General features: G+C 38.6%; 4 protein-coding genes across 6 annotated transcripts; 1 reads left to right on the top strand and 3 right to left on the bottom strand.

The window, feature by feature from the left end:
* Positions 1-79: 79 nt before the first annotated feature.
* LOC127957060 (putative uncharacterized protein BRD3OS) lies at positions 80-1,422 on the bottom strand. Its single transcript, XM_052555416.1, has one exon. The coding sequence runs from the start codon at positions 1,004-1,006 to the stop codon at positions 752-754; it is 255 nt and encodes an 84-aa protein (XP_052411376.1). The 5' UTR covers positions 1,007-1,422; the 3' UTR covers positions 80-751.
* A 190-nt stretch (positions 1,423-1,612) lies between these two features.
* Positions 1,613-6,053, bottom strand: edf1 (endothelial differentiation-related factor 1). Its single transcript, XM_052555415.1, has 5 exons — positions 5,878-6,053; positions 5,537-5,588; positions 5,298-5,458; positions 5,071-5,164; positions 1,613-1,934 (listed from the first exon to the last, which is right to left on the bottom strand). The coding sequence occupies exons 1-5, from the start codon at positions 5,950-5,952 to the stop codon at positions 1,873-1,875; spliced, it is 444 nt and encodes a 147-aa protein (XP_052411375.1). The 5' UTR covers positions 5,953-6,053; the 3' UTR covers positions 1,613-1,872.
* A 2,187-nt stretch (positions 6,054-8,240) lies between these two features.
* On the bottom strand, positions 8,241-14,768 carry plpp7a (phospholipid phosphatase 7a (inactive)). The gene is made up of 2 exons (XM_052557721.1): positions 14,186-14,768; positions 8,241-9,426 (listed from the first exon to the last, which is right to left on the bottom strand). Exons 1-2 carry the CDS (start codon positions 14,655-14,657, stop codon positions 9,038-9,040), a joined length of 861 nt encoding a protein of 286 aa, XP_052413681.1. The 5' UTR covers positions 14,658-14,768; the 3' UTR covers positions 8,241-9,037.
* Positions 14,769-14,900: 132 nt separating this feature from the next.
* On the top strand, positions 14,901-19,080 carry fam78aa (family with sequence similarity 78 member Aa). Of its 3 annotated transcripts, none has more exons than XM_052557724.1 (3): positions 14,901-15,834; positions 16,180-16,456; positions 17,616-19,080. In XM_052557724.1, exons 2-3 carry the CDS (start codon positions 16,197-16,199, stop codon positions 18,142-18,144), a joined length of 789 nt encoding a protein of 262 aa, XP_052413684.1. In that variant the 5' UTR covers positions 14,901-15,834; positions 16,180-16,196; the 3' UTR covers positions 18,145-19,080. The 3 variants fall into 3 exon arrangements, with proteins under 3 accessions (XP_052413684.1, XP_052413683.1, XP_052413682.1); XM_052557723.1 differs by having other exon boundaries at positions 14,903-15,834; positions 15,983-16,456; XM_052557722.1 differs by having other exon boundaries at positions 14,903-16,456.
* Positions 19,081-19,465: the final 385 nt, after the last annotated feature.

The following is a 19,465-nucleotide window of genomic DNA, read 5'->3' as shown; positions in this document are numbered from 1 at the left end:
GAACCGGATATCACGAACTGCTTTGTTTTGAACTCTCTCATAACAGACACGGAAGAGAATACAATGTTGAATAAAGTCGTAGTTTTGCTATTTTTGGACCAACATTTATTTTCGATGCTTCAGAATATTCTAACTGCTCCTCTGATGACACATGGACTACTTTGAAGATGTTATTACCACCTTTCTGGACATGGACAGTAGACCGTAAATACGTTTTCAATGGAGGGACAGAAAGCTCTTGGACTTAATCCAAAATATATTGTCTTACGGGTTTGGAACGACATGAGGATGAGTTATTAATGACAATTTTCATTTTTCAGTGAACTAACCCTTTAAGTAATAAAAAGGTTTCTTTTGCAACGAAAAAAAAGTATTGCCCAATCATGTATCTACCAGAGATAACATACTATGAAAAGATTATATAGTTTGTTCAATTGTGGGATCCAATTATATAATGATGCTGTGTGTTCACTTTTAATATGGGTTAAAATTTTGATTTTTAATTGGTAAAATTGAGTTTTGGTGCTCGTTTGTCTGTAACTATAATAAACAGGTATTGTTCCTCCAACGATACTGCCTTTGCACTGTATAAATGTGAAATAAATACTGTATAATACATTATGAAACTCAAGTGTAAACATGAGCACGCGACTGTCTGAGTAATACCATGTGGACAGATCACAGCTACTTTAAACTTGACCGTAACACTCAAATGTGTAGCGAGATAAAGGTCACAAAAATAATGCTGGGATCACATAACGGCACATATCCGGGACTGTCCAGTGCTGTCAGAGTCTTTGAGTCTTGTTTTGTCCCGTATCACCACTGACTGGTTGCCGTAGCGGCTGTACCGGGAGCTTTGGCTGCGGCTCAGGTAGTTGGTGGGAGGCGCCCTCTCCAGCTCCAGCTGCTGCTGCTGCCAGATCAGCAGCGAGGTGTCCTTGAAGCGCAGCCGCGCGAAGCCCTCCGACAGCGCCTTCTCGGCTAAAGGACCGCGCTCCGTCATTGCGAGGCACGCTGAAGGCCTGACAGACTGATTGATGGAGCTCTCGTGACGGTGGACATGCCAAACTTCGCCTCGGTTTTAATCATGTGGATAGAAAATGGTCTCGAGGCAGAAGGCTAGATGAAAGGAGAACACGGACTTCAAACGCTGGACTTCACCAGTTGCGCAAAAGCAAAGCGAGGCAGTGATGCTATTCACCTCGGCGTTTTGCTCGCGACTTTGTAGCAATGAACGACCCGCTGATGGTTGAAATATCGAAATCAAGTAGTTTTATGAGAACCTGGTGTTCTGTTGTATTCGGATTTGATCAACCGTTCACGTTTTCCTCGTGTAGTGATTCGAAAAAAAACATCAGCTTCTTAATATAACGCCAGGCGGCTGCCTGTGGCAACAACGTCCGCTTGAATGAGAGTCCGACTGCAACCACGAGACGTTTAATGGTTCCGAGTGCAAATTAATTTGCATAGTACCACTTTTTTTATATATATTATAGAAAAGCATTAATGTTAAAATATGCGTCTAACAAATTCGATTCCCAATATTTCAAATAATGAGTAAAAAAAAGAAAAGAAAAAAAAGGGCAGAATCATTTAGAAGACAACTTAATCAGACATAGAAATTAAGTTTTTATTTCAAAGCAGTGAGCAAGCTAAAAAATAAAATAAAATATTTAATCCAAGTCTTCATCATCTGACATAAAACGTTAGATAATAAGCCTTTTGTGTGGGTGGCAATATGAGCGTGTCTGATCCACCACTGGATCGGGAAAATATGAAGTAATGCAGCAATTAATAAAGATTAACTGTAAAGATCATACAAGTACTGAAAGGTTTCAGTGAATGGTGGATCTTTCGAGGATTTTGTTCTCATTTCTTCTTGGGGTCAGCATCAAGAGGCAACCCAATGTCCTTTCCACGCAACTTAAGGCCTAAAAAGGAAAAAAATAAACAAAATAAATATATAAATATATATATATTTGTGTGTAAAAGCAATGTGGTACTTTCATAATATATATTTAATACATACAAATAATAGTAGTTCTTTTAACAAATGTTTAAAATGATCAACTGATGCATCATTAAATTAGAATGTTGTGGAAAAAGTTCATTTTAGTAATTCAACTCAAATTGTGAAGCTCGTGTATTAAATAAATTCAGTGCACACAAACTGAAGTAGTTTAAGTCTTTGGTTTATAAGACCAATAAAATTTAGCTCTTTGCTTTAATTACGGCCTCAATTCGGCGTGGCATGGAGGTGATCAGTTTGTGGCACTGCTGAGGTGGTATGGAGGCCCAGGTTTCTTTGACAGTGGCCTTCAGCTCATCTGAATTTTTTTGGTCTCTCGTTTCTCATTTTCCTCTTGACAATAGCCCATAGATTCTCTCTGGGGTTCAGGTCTGGTGTTTTTGCTGGCCAGTCAAGCACACCATTTAACCATCGTCATTTAACCAATTTTTGGTGCTTTTGGCAGTGTGGTCAGCTGCCAAATCCTGCTGGAAAATGAAATCAGCTTCTTCGTAAAGCTGGTCAGCAGAGGGAATCATAAAGTGCTCCTAGATTACTTTGTAAATGGGTTAAGTGACTTTGGTTTTCAAAAAACAAAATGGATCAACACCAGCAGATGACATTGCACCACAAATCATCACAGACTGTGGAAACGTAACCCTGGACTTCAAGCAACTTGGGCTATGAGCTTCTCCACCCTTCTTCCAGACTCTAGGACCTTGGTTTTTAAATTAAATACAAAACGTGCCCTCATCTGAAAAAATTACTTTGGACCAATGGCAACAGTCCATTACTTCTCCTTAGCCCAGGTAAGACACCTCTGACGTTGTCTATGGTACAAGAGTGGTTTAACAAGAGGAATATGACAACTGTAGCCAAATTCCTTGACACATCTGTGTTTAGTGACTCTTGATGCCTTGACCCCAGCCTCAGTCCATTGCTTGCGAAGTTCACTCAAATTCTTGAATCGATTTTGCTTGACAATCCTCATAAGGCTGCGGTTCCTTCAATTGGTTGTGCATCTTATTCTTCCATACTTTTTCCTTTCACTCAACTTTGTTAACATGCTTGGATACAGCACTCTGTGAACAGGCAGCTTCTTAGGCAATGAATGTTTGTGGCTTACCCTCCTTATGAAGGGTGTCAATAGCCGCATTTCCACTGTTGGGCCAGTGCGAGCCAGGGCTTAAAATGGGCCAGGCCAGGCTTATAGCCTCGGGCCAGTAGCACTGAGGTCAGAATAGCACAGGGTTTCCAGTCGAGCCTGAAGCTCCGCTGCGCATCACTAAAACACGCCCTTTACACACCTCTCAGGAACAACGTCATGCAACCTCATCACTTTGCCGACAAAGAAAAGTTATCTGAAAACTAAGAAATAAATCACTGGAACTAGCGCGATCACAAAACGAACATGATAAAAGCGGCCGTTTGTTTGCATTGTTAAATATTCAAATTCAAAAGCATCAATGTTTTACTATAGAGTAAGTAATACATTGATCATAACGAATTAATTTATCAGGACTCAAAATTAATCACACAGAAATACATTTCTATTTTATTTATTTTTAACGCCTATGAAATCAGTTTTCTGTTTATTTGTAGCCACAGTAGCCTATACATCACATTTAGAATGAATGGTAATCTCTCGACTTTTATAAAAGCTCCCGGACAAAAAGACATTATTCTATTTTGATGACATATCCTACACGGAGCTAAACTCTCGAGACGAGACTCATGACAGATAAAATGTTACTAATACACAGTTGTGATAGAGAATTAAGAAGCTGACACCTGATTTATCCAAGTGGTTGCATTTACCATGTTTACTGTTGTAATGTTAGCCTAATGTTTAGCGTGCACAGTCTTTTACATCGCTTATAAATATTTCTGCCTTGTTTAGAGATTATAATCCACATCGGATCAAGTTATTTCAAACACTCGATGCTGACTGAAAGTGAGTTTTGAGCTCAACTTATTTATATGAAGAAAAAAAAAAAAAAAAAAGTCTTTAATACTGGTATTAAAGCTGTAATCTTTCTGTAATGATCTTCAGCGCTGAGCTCTCCAGATGCGGAGACACTCCGTCTTTGTTCATAACCCCTCCTCTAGCCCCAGCTGGCCCGCTTTGGCCCAAGGTTCACAATCAAGCCCCGGAAGTGAAACTCTAAACGTGGCTAATGATTTTCTTCTGGACAGCTGTCAGATCAGCAGTCCTCCACATGATTGTGTAGCCTGGTGAACCAAACTGAGAGACCATTTTGAAGGCTCAGGAAACCTTTGCATATTCTAGTTTGTTGAAATAGTGAATTGGTGGGTTTTTGTTAAAATGTCAGCCAAAATCACCACAATTAAAAGAACCAAATACTTGAAATATTTCAGTGAATACACACGTTTCACAATTTGAGTTGAATTACTGAAATAAAATGTACTTTCCACAACATTCTAATTTATTGAGATGCACCTGTATACTACCATTTAAAGTTTGGAGTCAGTAAGATTTTTTTGTTTTAAATAAACATTGTCCCTTTAAACATTCTATTTCATTAAAAAATCCTGAAAAAAAAAGCACTCTACAGAAATATTAGGCACCACAACTGCTTTCAACACTGACAATAAGAAATGTTTCATGAGCAGCAAATCAGCATATTAAGATTTTTCTGAAGGATCTTGTGACATTTTAGACTGGTGCAATGGCTGCTGAAAACAGTTTTGCCAGCAAAGGAATACATGGCACTAAAAAAAAAAAAAAAAATTAACTGTTTTTCATACAGCCCTAATGAGTATAAGAGACTAAGGTTTATAAAAAAAAAAAAAAAAAAAAAAAAAAAAAAAACCTTACCGACCCCACAGATTTTATTCTACATAGATCTATGGTGAATCCATAGAGAGATCACTACAGGCCAAACAACAAATGAACTTTATCTTGGGATTCCCGTTATCAGAAACTTGACTGCAGAATTAATTTCAAGTGACACTTAGGCCTACAAATAGAACATTTCTACAATGACCCTCCCTGGGATTAAGCTATGAGAGACAGTATATAAGATAGCAAATCATACCAATGGCTCGCTCAATCTTCCCCATGACTTGGTTATTGGGAATGGCCTTCCCAGATTCATACTCCGCAATGATTTGCGGCTTCTCATTGATTTTCTGCCCCAAAAAAAAAAAAAAAAAACACAATTATAATTTTTATTTTTATATTCATACATACATACATACATACATATACACACACACAAGCGAATAGACTACAGATTATACAGTAAATCTGTAAATGACTCACAGTTGCCAGATCTTTCTGGGTGAGGCCTTTATTCTGTCGGCCCTGCTGGATCACCTTCCCTACTTCCAGAGGCACTCTCTGATGGCTGAGCTCCTCCGTCTCTCGGTCCAGCTTGGCGGTGTTCTTGGTCACAAGATGCTGTTTGTTTTGTCCAGCAGCCCCTTCGAAGGAGAAATTCTTCATTTAATTCCAGTTGGAAAATACACGCAATACACACGAAAAGGTTTTAATGTTCTTACATTTCTTGGATGTTTCGACGGCTTCTCCTTTCCTCTGAGCAGTAGTTATAGCCTGAAACAAAAGTACTGCTTGCGTTATAGAAATCGAAACTCCGTGTACATCCGTGAACAGCTTTTATTAGGCTTCCACCTCGTTCATTACCCTGATTAAGTCGACGATTATATTTCTGATGCATTTATACCCAGATCGATATTTTAAACTTTGACAGATTAAAGCCATTGACGCATTATTCGAGGCGAAACAATTAAACGCTGGTCGCAGCAACAATGTGTTTGCCAAACATGATCTAATAGCGTCAGCAAACTATGTAACGTGACGTTAGCAGATGGCTGTGAAATACCTGCTTAGACTTTGATTGAGCAGCTGATCCCTTCTTCCTCAAAACAGTCACGGTATCCCAGTCGCTCTCTGCCATGTTGTCGAAGATTACTTGCAGAAGTGTTTGATTTTTAGGCAACAACGGGGCGTTCAGCTTGTCGTGCACGTCCCTGCTCTTTATGCTAGTGAACTAAACCGGATATACGTCAGGGTATAAGGCACGTGTTAACGAGCCCTCGTAACGTGCATTAACCTGTATTGTGTGTGTATGTGTATTTACAAAAAATATATATACATATAAAAATTATATATATAATTATATGCAGAGAAATCTTACTCTTACTCTTAATCTGTCTTAAATTCAGTTTTTCAATAAACTGCGTTATGAATTGCAAAAGCTCTTAATTTGCCCTGCGTGGTATCTGACGCAACAATATAATGGAATGGCAAACTATTTTTTTTTTTTTTTACTTTTCATTACAAATTATACTTAAATTATACGAAGGAAAAAAAGAAAAGTGTGTGTGTGTGTGTGTGTGTTTAGAATGGTTCGAAGAGCATCTATCTATCTATCTATCTATCTATCTATCTATCTATCTATCTATCTATCTATCTATCTATCTATCTATCTATCTATCTATCTATCTATCTATCATAGTGAATGTCAAAAAACTAGGTAACACTTTATTTTGATGGTGACTTATGAACATACTATTGACAATAAGTAACACTGCACCTGTCAACTAACTCTCATTAGAGTATTAGTTGTCTCTCTGATTATTATCTAATAACTCTTTATTGTGATGGTCTCCCAACAGACATTTTAAGTAACTTTGCAAGAACGTCAACTTAACCCTTACCCTACCAGTCTACCAACACTCTACTAACACTCTAGTGAGAATTTGTAGATATGTAGGTGCAATGTTACTTTTAGTCAACAGAATGTGTTAAAGGGACAATCAAATTAAAGTGAAACCATTCTTTTTTCTTGATTAAGTTTTTCATGCTCTTAAAACTTATTCTTTCTTTTCAGGTAAAATATGTTCTTTGTAAATCATATAGTCAATAAATATATCTTTGGAATTTAGGCATTCAATTACATTTGTAAATTCAAATTTAGAAAAAGGTCCAATACATTTCATAATAATTATATTAATACTTGTCAATTAATATGCGGAGCTTACACTTAATGTAAAATAATCTTAAACCGGAGGGTTTGATTTTGGCCTTAGTCCTCTCTGTAAATTATAGGTGAAAATAAAGTCTAATAATAAAAAAGATAAACGCATGTCTGCTGGAGTTGTATTTATTACTTATGTTAATGTAAAATTTGCCTGAACCTTCACATTTAGAGCTTAACTGAATCCTTTTATTACATTCCAAAGATATATTTATTGAAACTAGACAGAGAAATGAAAACAGTTCATTTTAAAACTACAGATCAACATATAGGCTATTTCCTTAAACTCTTATTTATTTATTGTTTATTCATTCATTCATTCATTCATCCATTTTTCATCATGTGTTAAGGTTGTGTAACTGTTCTTAAAGAACAATAGTATTTTTGTTTGACCAAATTTGACTTTAATACCTTTAAGAATGTAGCACAATCTGCAGTGGAATTTTGCTCAAAGAAACTCTATAAAATGTATGATGCTTATTAAACAAAAATCAACTAGTGAGCAGTCTTTACATGTGTGTGTATGTAGGTCACAAGAGCATTGATGGGATCCTAATAGTTGGTAGCATGAATATGGACTGATAGAGCCTGACCCCTGCTGGTATTTATAGACTGCTGAGTCAGGGTCAGGGACTGGCAGATCACTGCTACAAGCAAAAGAGGGTGGGGAGACTGACATCGACAGCTGCTGAGATATTAAGCAACCATCTCAATAAAAAAGCTGGAACTCTTCTGTTGCACATAAACATGCAGTAATTTTATCACAATAAAGTAATGATTTTCTTCATCTCTCTGTCTCTCATTTTCCATCTGCAGATCATAAAAGCTTTTGACATAATCTTGAGATTTTCTTGAGATTGTTTAATGTTATAATGCACAAAGTTTTCATCACGTTCCATAAAAAGTATTTTATTCATATCACATCTGTTGTAAGTATTTATCTCTCCATTTTTAGGCATTACGAATCCAACACACACACACACACACACACACACACACATACACACACACACACACACACACACACACACACACACACACACACACACACACTTGTCTTGCATTCATATTCACATGTTTTAAGTTGACACAAAATTAATAAATTCTGTTCATAAAAGATGTAGAACTTGTTTGATTTATCTATCTTTTTTCCTCAATCTGTACAACACTATAAGATGTTTGGTTTACAATAATCATGTATAAAATTCAATGAAGGGATTAATTTATTTCCAAAAGGTCCATACCATACATAACACTGCTGTGGAAATCATACAAAATGGCACATCTGGGGCATGCAGTGATTGGAATTAAACAACATCAAATTTCATATAAACAGCATTGCAGTTTTTGGTAATGGTGAAAAATGTGTTTGAAATTTTCAGTTTGAATGCTTAAGTAGTTTTATTCATATAAATGGGATGCATTCAGAGTATCATGAAATGTCAGTACAATTGTATTTAAACTCCAGACACTCAAAATAGTCCATAAAATGCTGAATTATCTGTGGTGGTTTCATTTACAACTTTTTCTCAAATGCAAGGTAAATAGTCTGAAAATTATATACAATTCCAAGAAAATAGACATCTGAAATTACTCATTATGCTACTTTATGTAATCCCTGAGCAAATGTTTCGCTCACTTACTGTGATCAGTAAAATTCATCAGCCGCTTTGATATAAATCACACATACTGATTTGGCCTTCATCAGTGTTAGCGATAATAAGAAAAATATTTGCATCCATATCCTTTCTTTTAAAGTGAAAGGGAAAACTGTGCACCTGATGCTTTTGCAAAGCATTTCTTAATACTTTTTGTTGCTTTGGCAGAAATGGAACATGAAATGTTCAGATCAAACTTATGGATGTGTGCTGCTTAGGTTATGTTTTAGAAAAGTACATGTTTCTATCACACACTTTTTAGAATAGATTTAGGGTGCTTAAAATGAATAGAAAAAAAAAAAAACTATGGCGACTTCAAAAATCCTTCAAAAGACAGGTACTGATCAGTAGAGGGGGCTCCAGTTGAATGTTCCTATTGATATTAGAGTCTGGCAAGTGTTGGAAGACAGCCACACCATCTCCACTAAACTGTAATGAAGGAATCCTAAGGCAAAGCCGCATCCGACATCTGTCAGATGGTGACGACCTAGCAACACACGGGACATGCCAACTAGGACTGCCCATAACACAAGCAAAATACGCAGGGGAACTGCAAGCACCAAGTGTGCCAACAGGAATTTAGATACCATGATTGCTCGGCTTGCATGGGCTGCTGGGAAAGAATAGATGTCCATGGCCAGGTAGTCGAGGAAACCAGGCGCCATTTCCCATGGCCCTTTGCGCTTCACCAACTTCTGCATGCCTGCTACAGTCATCACATCCAGTAAGAGAGCTGTAAAGCAATGACATTTACATTTACATTTTTAAAGCAATAGCAAACTCACAGGAATGTTTATGGTCATTTGGCCACAAGTTATCACATCTGACATGATATACAGCTATAACACACTCTTGAGAGTGTTATATTGCTTTTACATAACAAATAAGTAGAAAAATCAAGGAATGTTGAAAAAAAAACCACTTTAAAACTTTAAAACTTTGTGGGCAAAAAATCTACGCAAATGAATAGCTCACAGAAAGTCACTTTCAAGCCAAGATGCTTTCGGGTGATCAAACCTGGCAAATTCATGAAAACTTAAAACAGTTACAAAATCTGCATAAGGAAATATTTTGCCCTTACCTCAAATTCCTGATCACATGGATTCCTATTGAAATTACTAGATTTTGCTTATGAAAATTTGCAGACAAATGAGAAAAAACTCTAACAGTGTGGTGCTGTCCCACTATGCTGTTCAGGGAGCATGCTGGAGGCACAAGAAAACAGTCTTTAATCAAGAAAACACTGGGAATAATCCACAACAGACCCAACAAACACTGAACGCAAAGGCAGAGACTTAAATACAAAGGATAATTGAGGAAACACAGGTGCATAGGATCATAATCAAACTAAACAAGGTTAGGAACATGGCCAAATAAGGAAAAACTGTAACAGAAACAGAAGCAAAACAGGTCCAAAAATCCTGACAAATCGGCCCCCTCCTGGAAGGCTCATCCTTGCACTGTAGATAACAACAAAGGGAGGCAAAGGTAGAAGCTTGGGAGGATGCTCAGGAGGAGGATGGATATTTGGGAGGAGGACGACGGGCAGAGACCAGGGAGATGACAATGGAAAGAGGAGCCAGGGAGACGAAAGGAGGGAGCTGGAACATGAGGAGCCAGGCAGGACCCAGGTGGAGACGATGGAGGGAGGAGCAATGGAGGAGGAATTACCGCCGCTCTCAGGGAGCCAACCAATGGTGGCAGAGCAGGTGGCGGGGGAACCCAAGGCGGAGATGGAGAATGGAATCCTGAGGCAATGGTGGGTCAATGCCCAACCAAGGTGGAGGATGAGGGACGATGGAGCCTGGTGGACCTGGTGGATTGACGGGTGACGGTGGTGGTGAGGGAGCTAGGATCCAAGGTGGAGCTGCTGGGTCTACTGACTCGGAGGCTGGAGGTGGAAGTAATGGATTCTCCAGCCACAGTGACAATGGAGGATGGCAGACCCATGGCTCTCGCACCGTACTGGTGGTGGGCTGAGGGTAAGCAGAGGGGCTGCCAGGAGCAGGCGGGTGGGTATACATTTGTGTGTATCCGGGCTCTCAGGGCTTCCTGCTGGGATCAAAGCCTACTCCTGGCTGGACTTGGTGACTGAGTCTTTTGTTCTGCTGGACTGGGAAATGGGAGTCCACTCAGGGCTGGATGGAACCAGCAGGGATGAAGGAGAGAGGAGAGGGGGCAGTTCAGCTCTGTTTCTCAGTCTATAAGGTCCCCCTCGAAGTCCAGCAGTCCCAGATGAACTATAAACTCACTCTCAGCCGCGGTGCAGTGGGCGGAGCTCCACTCTGTGCTCTCACCATCCATGGCTTGCTTCCTCGCGGTTGGGCACTGTCGCTGACTCTTGAACCTGGACTGATGGGTTCAGCTCTATGTCCTGGGCGATCCTCTGCTCAGTTGCTCGGCGTTGCGCTGGCTCGTCGATCGCTGCGGGAATGGGCTCTCCGTCATTGGTGGGCTTGAGCTGATACTCCACACTGTGGAGAGATGGTGGGCTGGGCTCTGGGTCGGCAGTGGTACTACTCCACAAAGGGGGTGAAGTCCTCTCGAGGACTATCTTCAGACCACAGCGCTCTGCACGCAGTGTTTAAACTGGCATCGTAGAACACACAGAGCGCATCGTCCAGGTAGCTGGTGGTGTTAGCTACAAACAGGAACATATGGTCTCATGGTCCTAGATCTGTCCCCCTGCTCCAGCAGGATGAGGAGGAATTTGGAATGAACAAAGGGATCCATAGGGCACCATGGAGAAAAAGACACTGGGTAAAATCGAACAAACATAAACCGTGGGTAGACACAGAGGTATCTGTCTTCTGTCTTTAATCAAGGAAACACTGGGAATAATCCACAACAGGAGTTTCAGCAAGAGACATAGAAAACAAGTAGACCCGACAAACACTGAACACAAAGGCAGAGACTTAAATACAAAGGATAACTGAGGAAACACAGGTGCATAGGAAAATAATCAAACTAAATGAGGACAGGAACATGACCTAATAATGAAAAACCGGTAAAGAAACAGGGCCAAAACAGGTACATAATGTTGACAGGTACATTGTAAAGGAGACAAAAGTACCAATCGTCAATAGAGGACAGACTAGTATGGTGAATAAATTGTTTTTGAAAGGAAAGAGCTTATCTCTTAATTAATATTTGCCATTAAACATTTGTTTAAACATTGTTTAATCTAATTTTAGGCTTTACAAAAAATTTTTAAAATAAATAAATAAACTGGAAAATTAATAGATAAGTCACAGACAGTTTTGTGACAAGTAGGCTTCAGCATATGACGCATTGATTTTTATGTTATCTGCAAACAGCAGTTTACTGAATGCTCAATGACATCCAGGCTATAATGTGATTGGTTATCAAGCACACATAATCTAAGTGAACCTTTAATATTACTCCATGGTAGAGCTCAAGAGGTTGGTATTGTCCCATAATAGGAACATCTCTGGCAAGACTGATATTTCAAGGTTTATATTTGAAACATGCGCAGAGCACAAGACTGCACTAGTAAGTGTAATATAGTTTGAAACTGTGATCAAAGAGACAACTATAAAATAAAGATGTCAAAATTGACTAAATCACTTTAAAAAAAAATTGTAAGCCATTGGAATACAATACAAGTATGAGCTTTTTGGAGCTTTTGAAGTTTTGGCACCATTCACTTGCATTGTTTGGACCTACCATGCTAAAATACTTTACTTTATGTGTTCTGAGAGCAAATAAAGTCATCCTTCTGGGATGAGTAAATGATGAGAGATTATAATTTTGGGGGGTTTCAGTTTCCATTCAGTTTCGTTATAAGAATGAAATTAAAAGAATAAATTCTAGAGTGGCTTTTCGTTATGTTGGAGTGTAATGGACTAGTCCAGTGGTTTTCAACCTGTGGTCCGCGGCCCCCTAGTGGGCCGTGGTGGTATTGCAGGTGGGCCGCCAATTATTTTCTGTTCATTTCCAGTCCATTCTAGGGCTGTGCGATTAAAAGAAAACGTCCTAAAATCACGATTTGAGCGTGCGCATATGCCTAACTCCCAGGTTCACACACTGTCTGTGATGCGCCTTTTTTCTGAGCCAATGTTGACGGATCAGAGCGTTCTCACTGCGGTAAAAGGCTAGAAATAAAAACGTGCGAAAATAATTCATGTCTAACACATGAGCATAGAGTGAATTTGTTAGTGAACAGGATGCAGTTTAAGTGAGAGGAGACACGTTTTAAGTGTGCACACTCTCTCCTCGCAAAGCAGCGTGTATCTGAGCAAGCACGACCGGTTTTGTGACAGAGCAAAGGAAATCTGCTGCGAACAGAGAGATTCGCACTCGTGCATTATTTTAATGTGCTTTCGCGTTATATTTATGCGCTCTCACTGCTGACCGCATACACATACTGTATACACACTGCAAACACCTGAGGCACCCCTACAATTAATGAGCTCTATGAACAATGCATGGCAAAAAAGAAAAAAAAGTCCCTGTATACAGGATTTAGTTTTTATTTATTTATTTTGCCAAAAGTCTATACATTTTTTTACATCTTCACTATAGTGATAATTTTGACTTATGTCTGTTCTAGAGATGTTACAACTTTTTGATAAAGCTCTGATTGGTTTTCTTTTGGAAATATGTTTCAAATTAATCCTGAATGCATTTATGACTGTAAAAGCACAATTGCAAAATTGATTAAAAAAAAATTGCGATATTTTTTTTTTTTTTTTTGTCCATATCGCACAGCCCTAGTTTATTCAATAAATATAGTTTAAAATCTAGCTTCTGAGTACTAAGTTATTAACCCAACAATAGCGGGGTCAGTTAATTTTTTTGAAGTGGGCCGCGCAAACATATCTGTTTGGTTGTGTGGGCCGCGAGTTGAAAAAGGTTGGGAACCACTGGACTAGTCACATGCGGCTGTCAGTCAGAACACATATACTTGTATTCCCTCATCCACTGACCTACAAACCCAACAGCATCCTCATACGCTGAAAAAAAAAACCCTGTGATTTCAAATTCATCAAAATCTTCTGTGATTGACCTGATCACCATTACAATTTTAGTCAGTCATTCTCTTATTTACATTCTCAGTTATGTACATGATTGATTTGAATGTCATTTTAATCAAATAATTAATGTAAACAGTGGGTCAAAAAAAAAAAAATACATTGCATTTCAATTCATGTCCAGCTTTCAGATAAAGTTGATCAAATACACATGAAGTCAACATGGCATGTAGGGTATCTAACACTGAAATTCCTGAATTTATTTATTTACATTGTCCTAAAAAATATCCTAAAGTCAGTCGTCTATATAAAATTAGAATATACTCTCTCTCTGTCACTATGGTGGTATGGTTTCCAAAGATACATTACTACTCAATAGTAGCCTATATGTGTGACCAAAATAGTGATGTTTTTATAGCCACACACATTTTCAGAATAACACTCGGACGTTCTCCAAAGCGCCAGTATTTAAATAATTAGAAATGCGTTAAAACTCACCTAGCAGCAAATTGACCAAAACCTCTTGACCGGCCAACGTGTTGCTTCTCGTGAGACACACAATTGTGCCGAAGATCCACGGGATGCCATGGCCAGTGAGCGCCAAGAGCTTGACCATAGAGCGCACGCTTCCCCAAGAGGATGTGCTGTACGCGCACACGCCGAGCCGTTTAGACATGCAGATATCAATGGCCAGAAGAGAGTTCATAGCGATGCCTTTGAAAGAGGGGTTTAGCTGCATGCAGTCTTCTTCTGGTAATTCCTTCTTTTCCTTATTGTTCTCGGGCGTCTCTTGCTGCGCGTTTGCGCCCTGCTGGTTTTGACTTTGCTGGTATCTCTGCGACGGCCTCCGTGCAGCGCCGCGAGCTTCAGCGCTCGTGCTCTTCAAAGGCTGATTTAGAGACAAAAACTCGGGTCTGTTCAGCACATTGCTTCGTTCCCTCGCCCTGGATCGAGTCTGATTCGCAGGCATTTTGATTTTCTGCGGACTAAATGTGTTTTACTGTCTTGTTCTTCACACAGAGAGACGGTCTACCATGTCCATTCCCAGATCATATCTTGCTCTGTTCTAAGTGTTGCGACTTCTATTCCAGTTATACTAAAAATAGACATTCCAGCCGCCTGGATACATGAGACGCATCCACATGCTGCAAATCTATATAAACGAATGGCACTCGGCGAAGATAACCACTGTCCTTGCTTTCAAAAAAATAAATAAATAAATAAAAAAGAAAGAAAGAAAGAAAAGGGGTAAGCTTGAAAAAATGGTAAATATATTATAATGTTTATTTGACTTTAAATCACTATGCCACACGAGCAAGTGCCTTAAATGTTCCTAAACTATTATCAGCATATAAAATGTAAATTTTAAAAAAGTGCCCTTTTGATAACGTTAAAATCATATCAAACAAATATTCAAAAAATCTATTAGCCTACCCCATGTAGCTATATCTCACCCCATTTATTTGCTGTTTTATTGTTGCTTTCCTGAATGTTTTCAGAGAAGAGCGTCTGGAAAATTGTCAAAATGAAAGCTTATTTGTAGCTTCGAATTTAATACTGCCACTTAGTACAATGTCTATACACACAGTGCACTCGATAAGCTTTATAAATAAAAGTCATCCACTGCAGTCTATTTTGGTTCTCATAAAATGGCCCATCATCTGTTTCATAAAAAAAAAAAAAAAATAATAATAATAATAATAATAAAAAAGATGACTGTTGAATGTCTCTGACTCAAAACTACACTACCCAGGATGCAAAACGTCGCCAAGAAGGGAAGTCTAATTCTAAGCCGCTTGGATAAAAAAAAAAAGCTAACAGCTGAAGTATTGTATTACACCAGAGGAACCTGACTAGCCTATAATAGGACAAGGGCGACACTAACCCGACTGGTCACGCTCTTTAAATCTGTCAAGATATGACGCGGAAATTAAGGGCATCGACATTTGATTTGACACCAGAAATTTTGGTCTCAAGTTATGCCAGAAGACACAGCGTGGAGTTGGACCTGTAACGGGACCATTGATTTCAACTTCAAGTAATGTTGCTTATTCTTCTTGTCATGGAGCGACTCAACCTCACAAGACTGTTGACTGGAGCTCATCGTAACAGTTTGTAATGTCGCACTGTTGGACGGAACCTGTCAGGTGCTTCTTACATATTTCTGTTTTAAGTCAAAGGCACGTATGAGCTGACATTTATTTTAACCAACCGACACGATTTGATATTTACTTATTTTAAATGTATTATAATAACTATAATATTAAACATGTAAGGTTTTTATTGTTATTTTAGCCTGACTGAATGAAGGAAGGGAAAGACCTGGGATTTATTAATGGTGTATTAAGAGATTACAAGACATGTGAGATGATCCATTTTGCTGACATGCCAACAATCATGTCATAGCACTGTGACCACAGACTTGGGCCCTTTTTTTCTCATCATGAATTTGACTGCTTCATCTGGATACTAATGGGTGTTTGTGCTGCCAGTCTAAAGAGGCTCCACCATGGGATGTGTACAGAGTGTAAAACTCAAGCCAAGTTTTCATGAGAACATCAGGGTCCTGGAACTGCAGGCCTCCATTGATGCCAGTCCAACGGTCGTCGATGAGTCATCGAATGTGGTTCTGCGATACCGCACGCCTTACTTCAGGGCATCAGCTCAGGTGCAGGTGCCACCCATGCTTTGCAAAGAGATCTGGACCGTTGGCTGGATCCAGGCTTGCAATCAAATGGATTTCTTTAATATATATGGGAATGAAGGAGTGTAAGTGTGTTCATTGTACAAAAAGATACACCTAGCTCTTGAATACTTTACTGATTTGAGCCCTGGGAATCTAGAGGCTGATATTCAGATTACCAGAAACACTTTTAAATATCGTTTAATATTCACATATATGGTTCAAGGAAGAACCTTTAACAACCATAGAACTTTTCCACTGCACAAAAGTTTCTATATTGTGGAAAAGTGTTCCTTAAAGTATTGTAATATCACAGAATGGCAGAAAGCTTTTTTTGTGGAACCCAAAATGGTCCTGCATTTCTACAACCTCCCCTTTGGGAACCTTTATTTTCAAGTGAACCCATAAATGGCACACACTGTGGGTCTCTGAAGATTTGCACCCAACAATATCCATTGGTAAAATGTGTTATTTAAAGTACTCTTTGGGTGATTACTCTTAACGTTTATTTAAAAATGTACTTTATGAATAAAGCCACTCATTCTCAGGTAAAAAAAAAAAGTACACTTTAAAAATCGAGACAAAAATGATAATAAATTTACACCTATGTAAGTTGCAAAATTATTTAGCCTAAAAGTTATAATAATAACATGAATAATAAGCATTTATCATGCATATTAGGATGCATATTAAGCAGAAATAAAACAACAACACAGTTCTGCATATCTGTATCAGAAACTACCATCATTTGGTTTACAGGGCAGTAAAATATCACTGAAATATTGTAAAAATGAACTGAACAAACTCAGCTGCTTTTTTCCCCCTGTGTAGTTTAGGGGTGGCATGATGTAAAAATGGAAATATGTAAAAATGCTTTTTCAGGATGTTAGTGATGTTTATGGTGCAATTTCCTGAGATTGTTTCCTTAAAAGCAGCAAAGTTGAACACACCCCTAACAGGACAAAAGGCTTGTCGGTAAAGACCAACGTCAGTCCTGAGAGAACTAGCGGAGGCTTTATTTTTACCTAAATTATTCACAACTTTCATTCTATAGGAAATTACTGAGCTGTTGATTAAGATCTTATTAAGTCCCCATAACTTTCATGATTTGAAACCTAAACAAACAAAACAGTTTTACTGTTAAAAGCTAGTTTGACCAAAAATTATTACATTGCTGGTGCAAGAGTGTATTAGCTCACTTCTCTATATAACATCTGATTAAGAAGTTTGATCTTTCCTCTTTAGATCCAGCTGGGAGCTCCCAGAACTGAAATGTGGGCAGATCCAGGCCATTAGTGATTCAGATGGTGTGAATTACCCCTGGTACGGCTGCACCACTGAGATGTACACAGTAGTGGGTCCCACTAAGAAGAGCACCAAACTCACCGTCAGCATGAATGATAACTTCCGCCCAAGTGTGACATGGAGTGTCCCAGTGGGCACCACCAGCAGTCCCCCTCTCCTGAGCTCCATCCAGAGGGACCAACGCTTCACCACGTGGCTAGTGGCCATGAACGAAACCACAGCTGAGATGGTGCTACTCCAAACCATCCGCTGGAGGATGGAGCTCTGCATTAAAGTGGATCCAATGAAGCCTCTGGGTCAAAGAGCCACAGTTGTGGAGCCACTGATCCAGGAACAGCCTCAAGTCCTAGTTAAAAATGAACCCATCCCAACAAATGCCTTGCTTAAGCCTAATGCCAATGATGCCCAAGTTCTAATGTGGCGGCCTAGAAATGGGGAGCCCATTGTGGTCATACCCCCAAAATACTGATCTCATGAAGGATATTTACTTCCAGTTTGAACTGCAATGATTCAGTAATTCTCAGTTAAATCAAGAATGGCATGGCGTGAGTAAGAATAATAGTCAACAGGGTTAACATTTTAAAGGAACAAATATATTATTTGTGTATTTATTGATGGTTGATAGGCTGTTTGAAAGGATAGTCCACCTAAAAGTGAAAATTCTCTCATCAGTTCCTCAACCTCAAGTCATTCCAAACCTGTGTGACTTTTCTTCTGTGGATACAAAAGAAGATATTCTGAAAAAGGTTGGCAACCATTGCAGTTTTGAGTCCCATTGACTTCCATAGTATTTTTTATCCATGAAACCATTTAGTAACCAACATTCTTCAAAATATCTTCTTTTGCATTCCTCAGAAGAAAGACAATGCATACAGGTTTGGAACAACATGAGGAAACAACTGATGACAGAATTTTCCTTTTTGGATGGACTGTCCCTTTAAGGGCACACATTTATCATATTGTGTATTGTTTTGTTTTTAAATATTTGTAATAGGTGTAATTTGTAAGACAAAACTGTGAGTGGCCTTTGCACACTTGGCTATGGACTGAAATGTGGCCTTATGAAACCTCGTGCAAATCTTATGAAATCACACCGTACGAGTCGATCATTAAATGTATAATGGAGGTATATTTATTTTTAGTCTGGTGTGGCCAATGTTTTACAAACAAATGTTGCCTTTTTATTTTGTGCAAATACAGGACACACATTTGCAAACATCACTTTTGTCCGTGGCATCTTACAGGATGTTCTGTGAACTAGAACTGTGAATAATTTAGTTGTCTTCTCATGTTTTAAGAGGCAGCTTTTCAGGTGCACAAGCTGAGTTCCAGGTACTTCATCTTGCTTGTAGACTTGGAGAACCTTAAGGTGGAAACTCTACAATAAAATCATTATGTAACAATATATATACTTTACTGTGTTTTTTACATTTTATCACATCTTTGAAAATCAAAGCTTCACTAAAAAGCAGATAGCTATACTGACTTTGTTAGTTTAAATAAGACATAAAATTATCGTACAAGTCAAATTTGCTTAACAACTTCCTAGCCCTGATTTATTTGATAACTATGACCAATTCTTGTATCAGAATCACACAATCTTTGTTCTTTGTTTGAGAGCTTCCTCTCAACAGGGACCATATGACCTGATTCTAAAATACTCCAAGTTGTCCTATTTTGTTCTCTTATGAATTCATTTAAATCTCAAAAGTCTTGTATCTGCACAGACTCTGTGGGCATCCTTATTTGTCACATTGTTTAGTAATATTACTGTGAATTAATCAATGACT

This window comes from Carassius gibelio, chromosome B5 (assembly GCF_023724105.1).
Source record: "Carassius gibelio isolate Cgi1373 ecotype wild population from Czech Republic chromosome B5, carGib1.2-hapl.c, whole genome shotgun sequence".
In the NCBI taxonomy this organism is placed as follows: Eukaryota; Metazoa; Chordata; class Actinopteri; order Cypriniformes; family Cyprinidae; genus Carassius; species Carassius gibelio.
Note: the sequence above shows the minus strand (reverse complement) of the source record. Positions and strands in the feature narration are given on the sequence as shown.